Source organism: Malus domestica, chromosome 04 (assembly GCF_042453785.1).
Source record: "Malus domestica chromosome 04, GDT2T_hap1".
NCBI classification, from domain to species: domain Eukaryota; kingdom Viridiplantae; phylum Streptophyta; class Magnoliopsida; order Rosales; family Rosaceae; genus Malus; species Malus domestica.
In genome coordinates, this window is record NC_091664.1 from 10,604,174 (window position 1) to 10,626,911 (window position 22,738).

Here is a 22,738-nt window from a genome sequence, read left to right on the forward strand (position 1 = left end):
AGTTGGGCCAGGGAGTGGGCCCTACCTCAAGTCACGTCAGGATTTAACGGAGGAATTAACAGACAAACTAACGAAGGTATGACATTGCAAAAAATTCGTAAGGTAAGGTATAACATTGAAATGTTTTAAAGATGGGGTATGAAATTGTGGTTGGCCCAATAGTTGAGGTAGTTTTGTGTAATTTACCCTTAATTGTAAATACCCACCGCAGCCAACAGTTTCTTCCTTTTAGGTAATGGTACTATCTCCCACGTTTTATTTTTTTGTAACGCAGACATTTCTTCATCTATAACTTGTATCCGCTTAAGGCATCATAGAGCTTCTTCCACCTAAGTTGGAATATTGATGGCCTCCATATGATTTACCAGTGCTTTCCATTCAGGTAGAATGCGCTCAAAAGATACATTATTGGCAATTGGATACCTCATACTTCCTTCTGAAGAGAACCTATCAGGGGGGAACACCTCGATTCTATCTCGAATGTAACTTATATGTACTCACAACAATATTAGGATTAGTTGAGTTGTCATTTAAAATACTTACCTCTGGGATATTTAGTGAAGATGGAACAGGCACTAAAATATCAGAAAGTGAGGGGCTACTATAGAAGATGAAGCGGGGCTTGCCTCTACTGCAGCCTAGTTGTTCTGCTAAAAAAGCTAGGTTATTTAGTATAGTCCTGTTGGACTGGGCTAGGTTGTTTGGTACAATCCTACTGAAATGTGCTAGTACGTACTTTCATTAGAGTCTTGCCGAGCTGGGTTAGTACTCTCGGTACAATCCTATCGAACTAGAATGGTATTTTCGGTAGTCCTATCGAACTGGGCCGTGCTGTTTGTTGAGTTGTTGGACTATTGCATCTTCCCTTTCTCCCCTAAAGTACAATCTAACCAACATAGATCATTCAAATCATCACTCCCCCTTTGGTGATCAGAGTTTGAAAGAGAAAAAGCATAAAACCATTCAGACTCGGAAAACGTAACATCTATTGTAACATACATATGTCGAGTGGCAGGTTGATAACATTTGAGTCCCTTCTGTTGAGTTGCGAAACCAAAAAAAATAAAATTAATAAAAATAAATAAATAAACCAAATTGCACACTGATCAAGTTTTCTACAATGAACTTTTTAGATCAGAACATAAACAACACAACCAAAGATCCAAGGTGACAATATTTGTAGAAACCACTAGAAAATGTTAAGTAAGCTCCTAAAGTGGTGTTCGAAAATTCAAGACCCAAGCAAGCATACTGCTCATAACATAAACTGCATATACAACTGCTTCAGGCCAAAGGTGCTTGGCAGCAGATGCACCAATAAGAATTCAAAAGTTTAATATCAAAAGAATACTGAGTTTTAGCCATCTGATGAAAGATGCAAAACACATCATAAACATAAGTTTTATTTTTCAATACATACTACAACCATGCCACATGGTTGCAGTCATCCATGAAAGTAACATACAACTTAATTCCATAAGTAGTATTAATAGGGAAGGCCCTCACACATCAGTGTATAATAGCGCAAACAAAAATACCCTTTTATTCATACTTGAAGACAAGGATTGAAATATCGGCCGATACACCGATATATCAATATTTTCAACTGTCGATACCGATACTGGGGGGTAAGGCCATATCTTCCCCTATATCGACGATATATCCCCGATAAGTGCGATATCTCCGATATTTTGCCGATATTCTCGATATTTCCCGATACCTATAACAAAACCCAAAACAATTCAAAAGTTTTGAAGCAAATTAAAACCCAAAAGATTTTTTGGAGGTATGTGGGCAGTGATTAGATATGTGTGAAGGCTTTTGGCAATATCCAATTCAAAAGATTTGTTGGAGTATCCATTAATTATTACTATAAAGAATCTGTGCACAATGAATTGAGGGGACATACATGTCTTATCTGAAGAGAAAGAAATACACAAATCCAAATATTAAATTTCTGGTCAAATATATCTTTAATACCCACAAGAAAATGATGCACATGTGTCTGAGCTTCTTATGGAACTCTTTATCATTTAATATTTGTTTTGTTTTTTGGTTGTTTCTTTTTCACTTTTTGAAGTCAGGCAATTGGCAATATGCAATGCACTGCCCATATACCTCCAAAAAAATTTGACTACCTTTATTTCCATCAAAGCCAGAGAATCATCCAAATGGAATCTATAAAATAAAGTCTGCAAAGCCCATATACCATTGTCCCTCAACCCCCAAAACTTCCCATTGTTATCACGAGAGAAGCCTTCTTTAAATCAGAGGCTGTTTTACTTTTTTTGGGGCACCAAATCTTCACTTCTCTTCTTTCTCTGCGTGCTTTTCAATTTTTATTTAGTCTGTGAGCTTCTTTCCTTGTTTTCAAGTTCTCTTTTACTGCTGTTTCAGGTATGTGGCTCTCCCTCATGGTCTGTATTGTTTTTGTGATAGATTTGATATTGTAAGTTAATTTAATATATTTAAGTGTGATAGATTAAAAATGGCAAGTAGTAGTAGACCGAGTAGAGCTAGTGTGCCTGGTGGTCTTGATGTGGCATGGAAATATGCTCGTCCAATAGAAGGCAATAAGCATGGCACAATATGCACATTTTGTGAATCCACATTTCAAAGTGGTGGAATTACACGGTTAAAGTATCATTTGGCCAGATTTGATCCACATAAGAGTGTAAAGAAGTGCACAGAATAGCCACCAGATATTAAGAATGAGGTAATTGCATGGATAAAGGATAAAGAGTCTAGCAAACAACATAAGGAATCTGTTGAAGAAAACATAAGATCTACAGTAAAAGAGGGATACATGGGCAATAAAAGTAGCAATCATGTTGTTGATGATGATGATAATGATGAGGATGGATATGCATATCCTCCAAACATGCACTCTGCGAAGAAAGAAGATTACCTTGCTGCCATTAGAGTGTCGAAGGATGAAGAATGGTTTAGACAATGAGGAGTTTACGGAATGGGAAGCAAACAATTTGCAAGGGGAACAAGTGGTAGTAGTCCACCGCAATACCGTCGCACTCAAAGCCTTCGAGACCCACTCTGATCTCCTCCGGTACCAATGCCACACAAGAACACTAGAACAAAACAGAGAACAATCAAATGCATGATTAGACACTCAGCAGAGGTACTGGGAAGATATTGTAGCAAATTCTTCATACTTGAGAATGTGGCTCCTCAAAAAGCAAGTTCCCCTCATTTCAAGAACATGATTGTTGCAGCCCAACAAGCAAGTTTTGCTTTATTCCTTATGACTTTCCTTTCTTGAACTTAAATATTCTAAACACACCAATTGCTAATATGAGTTCAATTATATTAGGTCAAGGTGTAGCCACACCATCGCCGTATGAAATAAAGCATAAGTACTTAGATATGGAACACACAGACATGCAAGCTTATGTGGAAAAGGTAAAGGAAGATTGGGGCATGTATGGATGCACCATCATGAGTGATGGATGGACTGGCCCAACGAGGTTGTCCATAATAAATTTCATGGTCTACTCAAACGGGAAAACAATTTTTTTGAAATCAGTGGATGCTTCAAATAAAACCAAGGATGCAAAGTACATCGCCAAATTGTTGAAGGATGTCATAAAAGAGGTTGGGCAGTCAAATGTTGTTCATATTGTCATCGACAATGGTTCAACCTTTGTTAAGGCTGGAGAGATAATGATGGAGCGGTATCCTATTTATTGGACTCCTTATGCTACACATTGCATTGATCTAATATTTAAAAATATTGGGAAGCAAGAGTCGGTGGCTAATGTCATAAATAAAGCCAGGAAATTAACCAACTACATTTACAATCATGGTTGGCTATTGGCTCAGATAAGGATCTTCTGTCAAGGAGATTTGGTCCGACCCGGTGCAACTCGGTTTGTGACAAACTACATCACCATCAATAGCATCTTAAATAAGAAAGCTGGGCTGAGGCAACTTTTTACAAGTGAGGAATGGTATAATAGTCGATTCGGTGAATCAGAAGAAGGGAAGAGAATTGAAAGTCGAGTCCTTGATCATAGATTATGGGATGCCATGGAAGGAGTGCAATCCATCTATGAGCCCTTATATAGCATCATGCGAATTGTTAACACAGAGGTAGTTCCTACAATGCCTATCTTATATGATATGTTTCACATAATGAAAGAGAAGATTTCTACGTTGAATGGAAAAAAATGGATTCTCAAAATCATCAATCACAGATGGGATGTCACATTATCTCGTCCATTACATCAAGCTGGTATGTTTTAATCTCTTAGTAAAAACGTGCATCAATTTTTAAATTTATACAACGGGCATCAACTAATCTTCATATTTGTAGCCCAGTACTTGAACCCTAGATATCAATATGAAAAAAGGGGTTGGCCACAATAAAGAGTTACTTTCAGGACTCCAACGCGTATTTGAAAGGTTGAATCCAACTCGGGATAGAGGTTTGCAAGAATTTGGGGTCGAGGTAAGTGAACACAAAACAATGCCTTCCTCATTAAGTTTAGTTTAATACATACTGAACACAAAACATTGTGAATCCAGGTGATAAATTTTAGAGAATGTAGAAAGACATTTCGCACTGAGGTGGCCGTCAAATCAAGAAAATCGATCCCCCCAGCAGAATGGTGGAATCTTCATGGTGATTCTGCCCCGAACTTGCAAAAAATTGCTATGTGTATATTGTCATAGATAGCATCATCATCGGCATGTGAGCGAAATTGGAGTACATTTGCTCTTATTCACACGAAACAAAGGAACGGTCTCGCATATACTAGGCTGGAAAATATTGTCTCTTGCTATTATAATATGAAACTTAAGCTACATGATGAAGAGGCCAAAATGAACAAGGTTGCAGAAAATGACTACATAGACCTTCTTGACATTGCAGGGCAACCATCTGATGATGATAATAATCCAAATCAACAATGGATTATGACAGCTCACTTGGATGATGAACAAGGCAACCTTGATGCCGTTATAGCACAACATGCTACCCAAGAAGGAGTTGATGTTGATAGAGTCATATCCGAAGATGTTAGGAGTAGAGATACTTCATCATTTGAAAGGGATATGCTTGGCACTCGGCAAGGTCAAAGACGTCCCTTAAGAGACGATGCCAGTACTGATAGAAAGGAAAGTTCATCCAATTCGTTAGATAATGATGGAGGAAGTAATGTTGGATCATGAGGTAATGAAGAAGGAAGACAATATAGCCCATTTATTATCGAGGCTGATTTTACTCATGCCACCCAAGATAAGGATCATGGATGCAGAGAAGCTGGACCAGGCATTGGCGCAATTGAGAAGCAATACTCAGGGAAAAGAAGCCAACCAATCAATCCATCTGAAGATAACATGGCGATCAGTTTTGGATCTATGAGCATAGGAACTAGACCTAGTACTAACTCAAATGAATCTTGTGATGGCTATGGGTATGTCATGTCTGATTATAGTGGAACTAGTTATGAAGCTCAAGATGATGAAACAGACTATGGACCTACTAGTTGGGTTAATCCTAACTATCCCATGTATGGAGGACAGTAGGGAGCTCGAGAGAGACATATGTGCACCATGTTCAAACATGGCTTACAAACTGCTCGGGTTACATGACTTGGTATGACTATTGTATGAATCTAGATGGTTGTTCCTCATTGTTTGAACCTCATAGGAGCTCTTCATTTATGTAGTTGGACACTTATCTAAATTGTAATCTAATGTTTAAACAAACTATGGATTTATGCATGGTTTATTCATTCTAATAAACATTTTATTACAAAACTTTTCATTAACGCGCATTACATACCACTTATATTTCATCATATGTATATCTTATTATTAGTAAATTTTGAGTTTTATTTGTTCAATACATTCATTAATAATGTACATAACATCTATGAAAGTTTTAGACCAAAATTATGTGTTTCAATGCCTATATCTGCCATTTTTGTTTATTTTTTCCCAATACCTAAAACGATAACGATATATCCCCCGAAATATCAGTAAATTGGAGGCCCGATATTATCTGCACGATCGATATTTTAATCCTTGCTTGAAGAAAATAAGCACAATGACTCTAAATTAAAGTACATACTTCACAATTTTAATTCGGAGTCTTTCATACCACTAAATAAACTAGGCAAAATATGCTTCAAATAGCCAAAAGATGCATGTCGCAAACGACGATGCATTAACCATAAATTCTGTAGATTACTATCACGCAACGCATGAATCAAATTACCTCTTTCAGGATCCACGTCATCCACATAATATAGCCCCTCTCATAGTGTCACACCTAATGATCTCCTTGCCTGAATAGCATGAAGCAAGTAAAATGAAAGATAAATCAATACAACACAATTCAATTGTTCAGTGGCTTTTGTTATAGACAATAAGTAATGGGACAATGATGGAACTAATAAACAATGGCATAAGAAAAGAGATGGTGTAAGACATATTGTTCCCGCTCCAACAACAAGAGCAGTAATACCATTGGCAGTTGCCACACACTTTTTATAAGGATGTGTCATAGATTGAACAAGTTTTTATCATAGGTCATATAATATGTTGCACCAGAATCCAAAATCCAATCTATATTCACCATTGTAATAACACACAAAACAGTAGGGTACGGCAACGGCAAAGGTTACAGTGCTAGGCAAGAGATACAACCGCATCACAAAGGATTTTTAGGGAACTACGCTCTTGATGCCAAATAGAAATGTATATGGCTGAATGTTTGAATCAATACTATTAAATCCTCTATGGTTTACAATGTACAGCACACATGCCTTATTCCATAAGTAAACTAATTACAAAAGATTACAATCAATTACAAATCCTAGTCCTACCAAATATAAGACTCTTAGAATATTTACAATAAAGACTCACGTCAACAGGTTATAGCCATTGGCAAGCACCTGATTGTCGCAAATGCTTTGCTTCCCCACGAGATCATAGGTTATGTGCACCATTAGAACTTTGGCTGAGCAGCTGAACTTCAATGGAAGACAATGACAGAGAAACCTACTTAAGGCAAGGCAAGTTGAGAAACTGCTTGCCTGTGTGCGATGGCAACCCGCGGTACCTGAGCAGGGCGTCTATCGAGATGTAGGTTGCTCTGGGACTTCTAGTGTATGAATTGAGTGAGGAGCTGTGGAAAGAAAAGGTGGTCAAGTTCGACAGAAAAGTTGATACAGGTAATTAACTTTGAGAGGTGTTTGATTTGGTGCTCTCGAGGCGATGAATGCGAACTTGAAGTCAGAGCAAATGATAGACAAGGTACTTATGTTGATCGTGTGGCCCAAGGCAATTGGGAGGCTGATTATGAGGCAATACATAGCAATTATAAGGAGAGAGGGTACGGGGATGCGGTAGCGCATAGGGTTTATATCATAAATAGTCCCTGAAATTGACTCACACTATTACGGTGGTCCCTTAAATTGAAAATCAATAAATGTAGTTCCTGAAAATAGGTGTCACAAATCAAAGTGGTTCTTCCATCACAATCATGTCAAAAATTCTGTTATGTGTTGGTGTGGCACATAAGTGGGTCACACAAGTCATTTTTGTATCATAAATGGTCCTAAAATTGACTCACGTTATCAAGATGATCCCTGAAATTAAAATCGATCAATGTAGTCCTAAAATAGATGTTTCAAATCAATGAGGTCTTTCCATCGTAATTCTGTAAAAAAAAAAAAAAAAAAATTGTTATGTGTTGTTGTGACACATAAATGGACACACAAGTCTAACTAAATAAAAAAAGAATTAGAAATAGGTATAATAAATTTAATAATTAATTAAAAAAGTTGTCAACCTAGAAACTCGATCTCACAAACACCTCTGATCCCCCATACTCCTCTACCTCCCTCTATGGTAGCCCTTGTCGTCTTGTCTTTGAAAAACAAAATTCTCAATACACCCATCTTTACACCCTTCGCACCCTTCGTCGAATTGGACCAGGATCGAGACCATCTTTGGTGATGGCTTGGATTGGTGGCGACTTTTGTGACTCCACCGTGAACATTTGGGTGAGACAGCCTCACAACCTTATCTTGGAGAGCTTGTTGAGTGCTCCCCCAGTGATCTTGGTGATGCGGAGAAGGGCAAGCTCTGTCTTGAGATAATCTCACCGTGCAAAAAGGTGTTTTGACAACTTTTTTAATTAATTATTAAACCCACATCATCACATAATAGGATTTTCTACAGAATGACCACATTGATTTGTGACACCTATCTCTAGGGACTACATTGATTGATTTTCAATTTTAGGGACCATGTTGAACATGTGGGTTAACTTCAGGGACCATTTGTGATAAAAACTCTTACATCTTATGGGCCCTATTTATGTGTCACATCAGCACATAACAGAAATTTTGACACAATTGTAATGGAAGGACCACATTGATTTGTGATACCTATTTTCAGGGACTATATTGATCGATTTTCAATTTCAGGAACTATCTTTGATGGTTTGGGTCAATGTCAGGGACCATTTGTGATATAAACTCTGCCGCTTATAGTGTGTTTTGAACTGTCAGATTACAATCTGGCAAAGCCGGTGATGCCTCTAACACGGCCAGGGGTGTCAATATTGAGTGGCTTCTCCGACAGTTTGGCTAAGTTGTTGGACAAAGAAGGAGAAATCGGCCCAAACCATGTCCTGGAACAAGCCAGTAGCCATCTCTGGCAAAGAGTATCAAACGCTTGGCCGTGGTAGATTGATTGATATACGAGCGCACTGGTGTTACATTATTTGATGTTTTTCGCTTGTTTTGTTTTGTTTATGTTGTGCTTTAATGAATTAGACAGTTTACTATTGTCTGGTTTCAATTCATCTGTCCTAGAAGTAGTGCATGTAACTTGGACTCAACTCAGCATGTAAATTATCATACATATTCACAGAACCAACATGGAGCCAGCGGCAGAAACCCGAAATAGCTCCTTCTAGAATATCTAGAGCGCCCCTACCGGTATCAAATGGTAGCGTTTTTCACATTGAATGTTGAGAAAGGGTCAAATGAAAAGAATATGGATACAACCAGCAAGTATCTATGAATACAGCTTGAACTGGTAACGGTCTGAATGTCATTCCCAGCCTTTCCTGTGGATTCTACATTCATATCTGCAGATCATCCAAAGAGAGCTCATGTGCCGTCATCCTCTTTAGTTTCTGCAACATTTTCGAAAGAAAAAAAAAACAAGGTTTGTTAGGGGAGAAAGAAGGAGAGTTCGTCTCAGATTCAAGCGTGTTACAGATTAAAACTAAAATGGATTACCGCAATAAAAGGAGCAGGATCCTCGAGACATGAGGAGCCTAGAACAACTTCCCTCTTCAGTTTAGCTGTGAGCTTGTGGCAAACCCTAAGCTGAAATGAAACAACTTATAAGCTCACTAAGCTAGAAATGGCGAGAATCGCAACTTCATTTAGGGACAAGTGGAACATGTTCATACCTCCGACCTAGTAGCCCCACCTACTATAACTACAAATATGCGCTGACCCATCTTTTTGAAATCACTCGATGCATGCCGTAATACTGGATCACTATGGGTGCAGAAGGAGAGAATAGTTAAAATAAATCATTCAAGCGGCACTCAGAGTTGCTACTTAAGGAAGATTTCCATAATGCAACAGTCCAAAAGGTAGCTCTAATTATAAGGGACGCTTTAATTATGAGGAACTCTTGACCATGAAGTAGAGTGACAAGATACCTTGAATACCCATCATCAGAATTTCGAGGTCGGGCCCATGTTGGTGTCCGTCTTGATCTCATTGAATGAGCAACTGGAGGATGATTTATTGCCGTGACATGTGACCTCCCGTGAAAAGTTGGACTTGGGTCATTCAAACATGGATAATCTTCCTTTGACAGTTCACCTTTACTAAGGTTTTCTACAAGTTCCTGAACAAAGAGATGATTGGTACCTGATTACTCGTACAATCATTGAAACTAAGTTTCATGATATGTTATGAAGATTATAAGACAGAGCCCTTAATTGCTCTTTCTATAGCAGTCGCTAGGTAGCATGCTGTGCATATTCAATGGGATGAGTATTTACATACAACATATCTCCATGCAAGTTTCACCAGAAAATGTCACGTGAATGCCCCACTAAAATACCAAGAGAACATAACAAAGAAAAGAGATGGAATGCAGCAGCCCAGATTACAGACACACTCCAATTTGCTAGAAGATAACAGCTTCTACTTGGAATAATTCAATAATTTTGAACCACAGAATAATTCAATAATTAGATGCCTTCTCATTACGTTTAGCAATTAAATATATACCGTTACTACCAGTACTAATAGTTTTTGTGATAGAAATCAAAAAGCTTGAAGAACATGGCCATCAATTTAACTGAGAGGCAACTCAGTTACATTTTATTTTGGCTGTCCCATAATCAGGAATCAAGATATTTGACAGGCAAATTGGAAGAGTTACCATATACCAACATAGCTCTATATAGCTGTTCTAATCACGACATTTATCAATACCCAGACCATTCACCCATATAGACTAAGTAGGCTACAAAATAACCAAAAAGGGAGGGGTACCTCTATTATTGGATAAAAGCGTGCAAGCTGCCATGTTTCTCCTTCACTTGGACGTTCTTTCCTAGCTCCACGTTTCTTCTGAAAATTGAATAGCCCCTTGTTAGATATTGATTGAACGACTGAAAGAACTCACAAAGATTCTGTAAACATTCACCTTATGAATGTCAAACTTCAGAGAAAAAGCCCCTGTGCTTTTTTGGGTATCTGGTGCTCCCCCAAGCAGTCTCATATTATTCACAGCATTCATATCATTGGGTGATAATTTTGCTAACTGAAAACACAAAAAGCACCACAGTAAACACTTGAATGAGATTAGACACACTGATACACCTCAGGTGGTACTAACCTTCATCAAATTGAGACCCTTCTCGCCTTCAAATTTCTCAGGATAAATGGCTGCAAGAATCATCAACAATCGCAACTTATTTTCACCAGTTGTATCCTGCATAAAAATGGTATGTATAGTTTACAGAACATAATGACAATTTTTCTTGCACACTCATATATACTTATATAGTTTCGTACCTCTTTTGTCATCAAAAAATTGATCACATCTTTCATGCCCGCATCTCCAAAAACAAGATCCTGCTCCAGCTGCCCAACTTCTCGAAGCCCAAGCTCCCGGATAATTCTGTTAACTTTTCCTGCAATCTGGAGAAATAAAATAATATTTGCCTACACTCAATGATTTCAATGTCCAAAGCCAACAGCTCAAATTTTCTTTCAGTTATTCAATATGCTATCACTTGGTGTGATGGCAAGTGCCTTCGCCCATGAGCGGTAGGTCTCGGGTTCGAGACTTGGGAGCAGCCTCTCCATAAATGAGAGTAAGGCTAGCCGACATTCACCTCTCCCAGACCCTGCGTAAAGCAGGAGCCTTGTGCACTGGGTACAACCTTTTTTTATTCAATATGCTATCACTTCTGGTGTGAATCTTACTCCATCCATTAAATTTTTAATTGTATTTGCTGTGAAACAAGAAATTGAGTTACTTTATTGCTTCTCTTGGTTTGCTTAAAAATGAAGCCTCATCCAAAGACAAATCTTTTACAATGGGACAGTGTAAACATTAAGGTGGAAAAAGAGCAAAAAGAGGAAAATAAATATGAGATTTGGACAACATTTATTCAAGAGGCAAAAGGGTGGCCACATGAATATGTCTCCATGTATAAGTCATTGATTTAACAGGTTTTTTCTGTTTAAGAATTTTTGTAACTAATTGAATTACAAATGAACTACAGCAATGGTCACACTGTTTATGAGTTGTCTTCATAAATTCCTTTAACCTAAATTCTGAATTTTGACTTGTTGGAATTTTGCGCATCAAACAGATACTTCAAATGAACTAACCTCTACGTGAAGGGAGAGCTTGTCGATTTGTTCACTATATTGTGGCAACGCTTGAACCATCTTTTGCAAATCCCTCGTAGATAGTTCACGAGCATCTCTATATAACACATGAACATTTAGGTGAGAAATAGAACACAACACAAACTGGCATACCAAATAGACTTGCATAAGCTTCGAAAATTTAACAAAAAAATGATGTTGATTAAGTTAATATCTATAGAAAAAAAACAGAGGCATGAAAATAATAAATGTTTCCTAAAAGAGCAAGTCTCATATGCTTTTTCTTGGATACAGAAAGTAACATTATGAATAATTTTAGAGGATGTAAGTAATCCAAGATTTTTGAGCAAGGCCCAAATAACATTTTTATTATCCTCATACAATAACCCCACCACATGCAGCTCATTCAATCTTACAATAGTAACTTTATATGACGCATATATTGTTAGGAATTGGCTCGTCAAGGTTAAAGTCCTATTTTGTTTAGGATTGTATTAGGAAAGCTGAGGTGCACAGATTCTTATTCTATAAGGACTAGGAAAGAATTAAGTTAGAATTTAGATTAGGAATTCTAGATGCCTAATTGGAATAGGAAATAAAGTGTACTTTCCTATCCCATATAGAATATGAAAGCTAATCAGAAAATAGGCATGTAAACCACACCCTATACTTATAAATAGGGTGCGGCAAGGATGAAAAGCAGTGGATAAAACAGACAGCCGAGAGAAAAGAGGGGTTAGTTCTAGGGTTGCAAAAGTACTGTATACTCCATTATTAATCAAAGAAGCCGTGGTTTCTTTACCTAGAAATCACAATTGGAAGTAGGCAAAAGTTCTGCCGAACCAGTATAAATCTTGTGTGTTTCAAGTTATTCTCTATTTGCTAAGTTTAGTCTACTGCCGGATACATTAAAGAACAAGATCCAGAGGGAAGTTCAGAATTATAACATATATGGGCTTCACTATATATAGTTTACGCATATTATGAGCTTTCTACTTAAAAAATCAAAACGCTCAGCACCAGAGTTTAGCTGTATTAACCACGAGTCTGTTCCAAAAAAAGGTAGGTTGGCAGACCCTACAAGGAGAAATTCCTTGCAGCAATGAAATACATATGATATGAGGCACACATATCTTCATCACGTAACAATGATTTGCACAAAACAAGGATGTATGGACATCAAATTTCTTGAGCTGGTCCTTGTTTCATGAGAACTTAGTACTTGACTATTCCAGAAGAAAAAACAAACTATTTTTAACCAGAAGCACTCCTACCCAGTTAAGAAATCCATTATGAACAAAAGAACAGGCAAATTTTGCGAGCCACTACACAGCTAGGCTCTGTTTGTTTGACCAGAATGATAGAATGATTGAATCGGAAGAGAAGTTACACAGTTAGCCCTACTCCCGTATTTCTATCAGCCCATTGAACAGGTGCATAAATTCCTTATGTTTCCTTTCAAACTAGTCAAAGTTTGTGTATTAATGGAAAAGCAAAACAAATTCCATTCATAATCTAAATTCCGGCAAAACAACAGGGTTAAACAGTTATTCATTACTCAAAAGAAAGTTAGAAAACAAGTACATAATTAGAATTTATTAAAAATACAAAAAGAATAGTTAACAAAAAAATACACACGAACCTTGAACCGTGGATCTGTGCAGCCTTATTCCTTGATACGAAGTTGGTCATTTTATCATGCAGTCGTTCGCTAGCCTGACAAAGGTCATTGTGATGGAAAACAAAAATTAATTAATTTATGCCTGTGTAACCCTGAAAAATACAAATAGACACAGGACATACATCTGCTATATGTGTGTGGCGAAGCTCAAGCCAGACAGGATCATGATCTTCTAAAAGAACCACTTTTTCCTCAGGTGGACCACCAGTTTTGCTTGGAACCTATAAGTATTGCCTTTATAAAGCATCCAAAAGAGACAAAAAAAACAGAATTTGAAAGCACATCTATGTAAATGGACATTTCAACTTACCTCATGCGCGTACTTATTTCCATCCATATTTAGCAAGTCATGACACATGGCGTCATATGTCCATTCGTGTATGATAGGTGCAATCTGAAAATTCAGATGAGAATATTCATTATAATAATAAAGCCAATACCACTACGCATAACCAACACATGCACCTAAAAACCTGATCTACAGATCTGTCAAGGATAAGCAACTCGCATGTTTCTGTCTCAGGGAAGTTCTTAATTGTAGTTTTATATTTCATGAGACAATCCCAGATCCCAGCCGCAAGCTTTGTAGGAATTAAATCACGAAAAGTGGTCATTGTGGTGGCATCAAGTGACTTTGCAGCTCGATAACGCACAAAAGGAAATTCCTAGAAAATAAAAAACAAATAGATGTTTCAGAAGACCTGTACTAAAACTTCAATCAAAATTTAACATCATTATAACATGTACCCTTAACGAAGCAAAAACTGTGGCAACACGAGCAGCCATCACATTCAAACATGCAACACCTTTGCGTGAATCCTCATCATCCCCATAAAGTTCTTCTAAAGCCCTCTCGTTGTTGGTAACAAAAGCCTGTGCTAAGAAATTACAAAAGAGAAAAGCCATGAACATTTTTTTTTTCCAACAAATTGCTGTAAATGTTTACGAAGGTTGAAGCTTAATATCACATGAACCCCGAATTTAAATATAAAATAAAATAAAAATTCTTTTGAAAAGGATATAATATAAAATGATGACTACAAATAAACCAAAACTTTGACTGCAATAGCACCACATACCTGACTGTCTATTGCACAATATTCCAAATTCATCTGCAAATTTGCCAAATCAGCATCTACTTACTTTTAACCAACAACAAAGAAGACAACTGACTGATACATAAAGTTCTGCAAACTTATCAATCTAGGATATGTTTGAAAAAGAGCTATAACCTCAATCAATTTAGCTATCCGAGTTAACACAGTTCCATCCTTCTTGATGTGACTAACTAATTCTCTTGAAATAGGTGAACTAAAGAAAACAAATGCCCTGTAAAGACAAAAAAAAAGAACCATTAGAACCTTCAAACCTAAATATGATAAAAATCACACAATCAACTACAACAAGGCGCCGCTTAGTACTTCAGTCTAGTGGTATTCATCTTCACTTGTAAGTGAGAGGTCTTAGGTTCGATTATCGCCAAAGGCGAATTTGAATCACATTATTGCTAGCCCATTGTGAGGCTAAGCCCACCCCCTCCCCCTTAGTGTAGATAATATCGTTTGTTCAAAAATAAAAAATAAAAAAAGAACTAGAACAAGGCAAGTGATATTTCTGCACATACTTCCTGTACAATGGTGACCTTCCCGACATGTCTGACAAGAACATGACAACACTGCAAATCAACGCCAGAGAGAGAAAGTTAGCGAGGCTGCCATCTATATGGCTGACATTTAAAAACCAACAGGGAATAGGTAATTATTCGAACAATCACTTCGCCATTATATTAAAGGTAAAAGGTCGTACCCAGTGCACAAGGCTCCCGCTTTACGCAGGGTCTGGGAGAGGTGAATGTCGGCTAGCCTTACCCCCATTTATGGAGAGGCTGCTCCCAAGTCTCGAACCCGAGACCTACCGCTCATGGGCGAATGCACTTGCCATCGCACCAAGTGCGACCTCTTTCGCCATTATATTAAACAGAAAAAAAAATTATTTCACATTTTACTCGTGAGAAATGCTTGATTTCAGTGAGATATGAAAGAAACAAGGAAAATTTTAGGTAAATATTCCACCCACAAATGGGGCAACGGATGGAGTAAGAACAGAAGATAGCTGGATAACCCTAAAGTTAATAATATAGTTAACAATTCAATCAAACTTTAAGTCTCAAACTTGTGACTTGTCAAGTTTTGTTCGGGTCACTATTCCCGAACCCTTAAGTTGTAAAATATGTTACAATAATTGTTCTACATTCTAACATCCCTTCATGTGTGGGCCTCTCTCCAGCCTTCAAGAGCCCAAAACATATATAAATTGGTAGAGTTGTAGGATCTCACTCTAATGTCATGGTACATTTGTTAGTTACCAATGTTCCCAAAAGCTAAGTGTTTGGATGTTCTCTGGAAATAGTTTCATATTCTAACAAGATTCATTAAGAAACCATACTGCTAATATGCTACAAAAATAAAAACATTCAACCGATAGTTCTCTCTCGCTCTCTCTCCAACAAAAATTTAAAAAGTATTACTTCTCTTTGGTAGGCTGCATGAAGTATATAGCATCCCTGGAGGGCATTGGCTGCCTTCGCTTAACTATGTCTTCAACCACTGCAAGAAAATATGAATTGTAGTAACAAATGAAAAACAAAGCCCATCTACCAATACAACATGTTAAATGACTGGCTTCAGAAAATAAGCGGGAGACAAAAAACAGGGCAACCAGTTATCAGCTTAAAATGGCAACAACATATTATTCACAATTCTATAAACACATGATATGTAAAGTTTAAATGCATGTTCATTGACCACACACCACACACCAAGAACAAAATTGCATCAATTCCATGTCCTCGACACTACACAACAGATATAACTTAGTAACTTGTCAAATAAAAAATAATCAAATACCATGCAATGACCAGTCAGCAGCTTCCAATTAGGGCTTCTACAGTAGCACTGACAATTTTATAGTGTGGAATATTGTACCAGACATTTAGTAAATGCTACCAGATTGGGAGGTGCAATGCCTTTTGATATATAGCCAAAGAAATGCAGCACCTTGTTATATGGTAAGGTAAATGTGACTGACAAATAACTACTAACAATTATCGAATACCATGACGATGCAGCATCCTCTTATGCAGCTGGCAACAAAATAGATTGGCCAGAAAGCAGATACCAATACAATGCCCAAAAATAAAAAGTATAATTTCTCAGGGAGAGTCCTTTTGATTCTTACCTGAAACACCTTCATCTGTCGTGTCGGACATTTTGCACGCGTGAGATATTATGTTAAGAGTAAGTTTGTCCACGATAAGTACCTACAGGGATAGCAATCAAATAAAAATTGCAAGTAAACAAGGAAGAATATCATCACATTGAAAATTATCATGAGTTTATAAGAGAGACAATGGGTTCTCCAAATAAAAAGAGAGATAATATTCCTTTACCCTAGAGACACACCTGTTATATTTCCCAACTATTAGAGAGTACATTCAGTACTTGATCAAATCATTCACTTACAAGCTCTATTCCACAGTACATAATGATAAAAATAGTGTATTTTATCAATTATAGACGAGAAAAATCCCAACAAGTACTATAGACACTTAATAAGCACATACAACACGCGTTTCCTGTTGAGGTTCAAAAACTTTCCAAGTTCATTATTATGTCTATGACTACGAGTGTTACAAAACGAATACTTTCATAATAGATGTAGCCCATTCCTAGATCCCATAATCCCTGGAACATATGTAAGCACTTCTTATTATCCGAACATAAACTTATAATCACAAAAAATTACGTATATCAAATTTGTACCACAAGTGACATCATAATACCAGTTGCATTTACCTTCCAGGTTGCTGTTGAGTCCCCCGTTTTGCAAGACCGAAGCATTTCAATTAACAATCCTAAACACAAAATTTCGAAAAGTCGGTCACAAAATGGCAATGCAACAACAAATCACCATCAATTATAAACAACAGTAACAGAGTGATCTTGGTCCATATCTAGAACAAGCCGGTCGACCCCGCCCAAAAAATAAACATTTTGAACTGCCATATCTCCACCGATACAAAAACCAGCCTAGCTGCTGCACATTGCACCGCAGAGGATCAGTGCTCCTCCCACATTGCACACATTATATTGGTTTTTCCCTGCCTATCAAAATCCCAATAACGTAGCTACCTCATTCTCACCGTACAGTTCGTCCATCTGAGTGTTTGCGATTACTAATTGTAGTCACAGATGTTGAGAATCAATCCTACATTGAAGGGAGGAGGGATCTTGTATGGGCTTATAAGTAAGTTGGGTTACTTCCCATATTGCTATTTGGTTTTATGGTGGAAGCTCAACTTTCATCATGCTATTAGAGCAGGTTATCCACGTGTGAAGCTCAACGGCCACACATGCTCCATGTCACCCCGTTTGTGTTGTCCATTTGTTAGGCTTGAAAATTCACCTCATGTAAGGGGCGGGGCGTGTTAAGAATAAATCGTACAAGGTGGGACCCTTGCATAGGCTTATAGGTAAGTTGGGTTACTCCTCGTATTGTCAATTGATGATTTTATAATGGAATCTCACAGATTATTACTAACTTCAAAAAATCATTGAAGTTGTAGGTTCTACTTCAATTACTTAATCACTAAAATTGTTCAGTAACCAATAAGTTTCTGAACCAATTAGACTACGATTCATCAGCTTACAGCTTGATTAAGATGCAAGTATTAATTAAACCAATAATCAGAGAAATTGAAGTGGAATTGAAACGAAAGCGAGTGAGGAGAGAGGGAGGGAACTCACGGTCGCGGGTGATTTGCTTGAAATTCTTGTAGTCGCCGCCGTAGGACGACGAGGAGTCGGTGTCAGAGAACGACATGGTCCGCGCCTTTTCTCCTTCCCTTCCTTTCCAGGCCGATCGATTCGCGGGCAGAAAGAGTCGGAGACGGGGAGGAGAGAGAAATGTCGCGAAGTGGCGGAGGTGGGAAGAGAGAGAAAGGGGAATTGTTTTTCTTTGGTTTCTTCAAGTGGAAGTTAGACGCGGAAAGGGAATGGGATTTTGATTCCGGGGGATTTGGGGGCGGCGATGACGTGTTGGCTGAATGGAGCGGGGGGAGAGAGAGAGAGAGAGAGAGAGGAACAGAAGCAGGAGAGAGAATGAGAAACGAAAAGACTTGATCTCTTCTTCACTGCTTGTTTTCTTTCTAGACTGATTTGTTTTTTCAGAGAAAAACGGAAAATTCTATGTTTCTGTTTTACCCGGAACTTATATTATTATTTTTTTATGAAACGATATTTATTTATAACAAAAGCTGGAGAATTGATTAAGTCTTACAATTAATTAGTAATAATGTAATTCAAAATCGTTTTTGACGAAAATAAAATCTAAAACCTTTAGATATAAATAAAGAGAAATACAACTAAACCTTAGTAAATATGTGGGAGTAATCTCGGTGCAACTTTTCAAATAATTAGTTCAATTTTCTTTGAGCTGTTTTTTGGATATTTCAATTTTACTCAACTGGTGATTTTTTAATATAATTGAATGAATAAATGGATGAAGTTGGTATTCTGAATGAATGAATGTAGGGTTGGGCATTAAAAAAATAAAAATAAAATACCGACTAAACCATTCGAACCGCACCGACGGCTTGGTTTGGTTTATTTTTTTGTTTTTTAATTTTAAGTGGTTAAACCGAACCTAACCGACCTGAATAGGTATGGCAATCGGTTTCCAAAATTCTTAGAATGCGGTTAACCGAACCAAATCACATATATTTAATTTTATTTTTTTTAATCATAATTAATACGTGCAGTAATATAAATTGTTAGTTATTTACGAGTTACCCGGTTTTCACTACACGAAAACAAAACTTGATTAGTTTAAGAGTCCCTTTGTGCTTTCCTTTTAACAAACACTCATATTGGTGCTACGTTCTATAGCTTTTGGCAGAGAAAATTGTTATGTAATTTTGTGTTCACACAAACCGAGAACCGAACCAAACCAATCCGTCACTGTCGGTTAATCGACCTGATCAATTTTAGCTCCAACTTGATCGGTTTCAGTTTGTCATTTTGGCTCAACCAACTAAATTGATTTGGTTTCAATTTTGGCTCAAAACCAACCCAAACCACCCACGCCCACCCCTAAATGAATGAATGAATTTGGTATTCTGAACCCTGCAAATATGGACCAGTCTGCAGTTCTTACAAAATGACTTGTCATTTATCACCTGTTGCTTTCTTCTTGAACCAGCTCTTTCCAATTATTGAACATATGAATAAATGGAAACTTTTATGTGTTCGGAATACAATTAAGTACAATAAGTGTCATAATACAAGTGAATAGACACTTTAAGAGGAAAAAAAGAGAAAAAAACATTTTTCCACTTGTATTTTAACATTTGATGTACGGGTCGTGTTACCAGTACAATGAAAAAAATTTTAATAAATAAAAGAACTTGAAATGTGAGCCCTTGATTGGTGGAGAAACTTCCACAGAATCCTCCTCTCAATCAAGCAGACACGCCTGGTGGTGACTTTTTAGGAGAGGAAATGGACCTCTCTATATTTGTAGCATTTGCCTTCCCCACTAAGTAACAAAATTTGATATTAATAGTGCAAAGCACTAAGCAATGTCTTCAGTTGAGAGATCAGGTGCAAAGGTTCAAATCAAGGGATAGCTATAGCAATACGCAAAGGGCAAAAGCGTCTTGTCACAATAGCAATTAACTTGATAATTTGACAGGTTTTAAAAGGATCGAGTTCCCTCTTACTATTATTATCGGGTGGTATTCTTCTTCATTTATAAGTGAGAAGTCTTAGATTCGAATCTTGTAGATGACAAATTCGATACCAAATTTGATTGTCCATTGTGTGGCTTAACCATACTCCCCCTCTCTTAATATAAAATATATCGTTGTACTAAAAAGAGAGTATGCGGCTGGCTGCCACAAAACCAACGACAAACCTCAAAAATCAACAAGTTGTTTCTATCACGAGTGTCCATTCCATAAAAAAGAATCACTAACGTCCATGCTTTCACCACGCAAGAGTTTGGGGGTATATTCAATTAGGATTTTGAGAGACTTCTATAAATTTATGAATCCATAAATTTTTAAGGAGTTTAATTAATTTGTAGAAATTCAATGTAAAATTTTAATTCAATTCCCTCACCTTAGGGGGTGAGATGAGATTTGTGATTGCTTAAATTACACTATGAAATCTCTCAAATTCTGTCGAATTCCTTATCCTTTTAAAAATCTTTAAAATCAATTCTAAAATTGAATACATTTGAAATGTTATAAACTTATTTAAATCCTCATTGAATACACTCAAGTTTCTAAGGATTATAATAAACTATCATAACTGATTGAATACACTCTGAATTTTAAAGAACCACTTAAAATCCTAATTGAATACCCGTACATTTATTAAAAGAATTAAAATCCTTTAAAATTCAAATTAAATACAACCCCCGGTTCTCATTTCTCCTGTGGATGAGAAAGGATCCCCGCCGAATCCTCTTTGTGAGGATCCCAGGGATCCTCTAATTACATCCATTCATTGTACATCGTGCATCCAGTTTTTGTCAGGTACTATTTATATTCAATTTTAAATAAAAAAATTTATAATAATTTCTAATCATATGATGTAGGATGAACAGAAGTAATTTGAAGATCTGCATAATCCTAACAAAGAAGATCCAACGAGGATCCTCATTCCGTGCGGATAATCTCACATGAGCTCCACCTCCATCCACCAATTTAAAAACATTTCAAATCACCATAAAAGGATCTAGCAAAACAAAAACAAAAATCAACTTAAAAAGAAAGGGTCCAAATTAAGAAAAAAACAAAACATCGAAAATTTCGAACAGGTTAAAACTGAATCGCACCAAACTCTACTCTCTCCCTCTCTCTCTCTCTCTCTCTCAACTTCACTGGAAATGTCCTTGTATGTTATAACGGGACAACATTGTAGCAGTGAACGAAAACAAAAGTGGTTGACCCCTAATAAAGGATACCAATGATGCTTTATTCCCAAGATCTTCCAATACGACCATTTTCAATACGATATTGCTTAAGGCCTTGATGTGAAATAACAGCAATAGTCTTCAAATTTTCCTATTTTTTTGGGCTGCAAAGTAATCCGAATTATTATGCCTCCTAAGCATAATCGCTTCTCGACTTCTAACTTGAATAACTCAACCGAAAAGAATTTTTCCACATCAGCTTTAACAACACTCACATTCAACGGTGTAGAACACCATTCATCCAACAACCTTAATTTTACGGACCGATGGTGTAATATTAGGTACAAACCGCAACATTCGAACTTTCTTATCAACAATTGTCGTTTATAAAATTATACACATATAAATGGTTCCTGTAAATATACACATGAATTGTTCCTATTTAATGTAGGCACTTGTTGGCATTTACCAATTGGCGTTATATTCACAATTTCACATAAAATCAATCGGCCGAACTGAGAAATGTATCGATGAGGTAAATCCGAAGAATTCCAAAATTGTTATGTACATCTACAGCCTGTAAAGAGGAGGTGTTGTATGGCCTCAGAGGGACAACTGCACGGTGCGGGCAAAAACACCATATGAAATCATGTGCCTTTCTGCTCGATTCTTGCTTATTGGTGATCAACCTTCCCTTAATAATCATTAGCTGGTAAAATCTTAGCGGCATCATGCCACAACTTTCGAAAACCGTTCTTTTTCTCTTTTAATATCACCAACCACGGATGCCGATGGCAAAGATAGTGATTAGATTGAAGTTGTAACAAGGTAACCGTATCGGAAGGAGCGGCTGAATTGACTCTTTTTCACTGAGAGCTAATACTTGTTGGGTATTTGGTTTCGCATTGCTTCACGCTCAAAACATAAGCCAGCTACGTTTGAATTAAATATGGAGACGGAAGCATGATCTCTTTTCTTACGTCCCCATGTTCCTTCCATGTGGTTGGGGTGTAACAAAGGAAAGAAAGGATTGGAGTTTCTCCCGCTTTTGAGATAATGAGCTTCGTTGTAGATAGGAGAATTCTAACGCAGGTGCATAAAAAAAAGCACATATACTCTAACCAATGTAGCTTCGAATTCATTGAGATGGAGATAACTTGCGAGAAAACAA

At 37.1% G+C, this 22,738-nt stretch overlaps 2 protein-coding genes across 3 annotated transcripts; one reads left to right on the top strand and one right to left on the bottom strand.

The window, feature by feature from the left end:
• Positions 1-3,381: 3,381 nt before the first annotated feature.
• On the top strand, positions 3,382-5,187 carry LOC103419270 (uncharacterized). Its single transcript, XM_029101632.1, has 3 exons — positions 3,382-4,249; positions 4,350-4,465; positions 4,690-5,187. Exons 1-3 carry the CDS (start codon positions 3,382-3,384, stop codon positions 5,185-5,187), a joined length of 1,482 nt encoding a protein of 493 aa, XP_028957465.1.
• Positions 5,188-8,849: 3,662 nt separating this feature from the next.
• On the bottom strand, positions 8,850-18,836 carry LOC103408299 (SNARE-interacting protein KEULE-like). Of its 2 annotated transcripts, none has more exons than XM_008347156.4 (21): positions 18,396-18,836; positions 17,445-17,503; positions 16,828-16,909; positions 16,118-16,196; positions 15,215-15,265; positions 14,823-14,919; positions 14,670-14,702; positions 14,338-14,463; positions 14,064-14,255; positions 13,901-13,984; positions 13,713-13,811; positions 13,552-13,625; positions 11,910-12,006; positions 11,085-11,210; positions 10,906-11,001; positions 10,714-10,830; positions 10,560-10,637; positions 9,713-9,903; positions 9,455-9,545; positions 9,279-9,368; positions 8,850-9,172 (listed from the first exon to the last, which is right to left on the bottom strand). In XM_008347156.4, exons 1-21 carry the CDS (start codon positions 18,469-18,471, stop codon positions 9,119-9,121), a joined length of 1,992 nt encoding a protein of 663 aa, XP_008345378.2. In that variant the 5' UTR covers positions 18,472-18,836; the 3' UTR covers positions 8,850-9,118. The 2 variants fall into 2 exon arrangements, with proteins under 2 accessions (XP_008345378.2, XP_070676589.1); XM_070820488.1 differs by having other exon boundaries at positions 15,215-15,363; positions 15,547-16,196; positions 18,396-18,768.
• Positions 18,837-22,738: the final 3,902 nt, after the last annotated feature.

Excerpts from the sequence above, each read along its gene's own strand:
- LOC103419270 (XM_029101632.1), top strand. The coding sequence starts at position 3,382 with ATGGAACACACAGACATGCAAGCTTATGTGGAAAAGGTAAAGGAAGAT. Across the intron at positions 4,250-4,349 it reads TCGTCCATTACATCAAGCTG|ATATCAATATGAAAAAAGGG; the intron begins GTATGTTTTAAT and ends CTTGAACCCTAG. Across the intron at positions 4,466-4,689 it reads TGCAAGAATTTGGGGTCGAG|ATAGCATCATCATCGGCATG; the intron begins GTAAGTGAACAC and ends ATATTGTCATAG.
- LOC103408299 (XM_008347156.4), bottom strand. The coding sequence starts at position 18,471 with ATGTCGTTCTCTGACACCGACTCCTCGTCGTCCTACGGCGGCGACTAC. Across the intron at positions 9,369-9,454 it reads GTGGGGCTACTAGGTCGGAG|CTTAGGGTTTGCCACAAGCT; the intron begins GTATGAACATGT and ends GTTTCATTTCAG. Across the intron at positions 9,173-9,278 it reads ATCCTGCTCCTTTTATTGCG|AAACTAAAGAGGATGACGGC; the intron begins GTAATCCATTTT and ends AAAATGTTGCAG.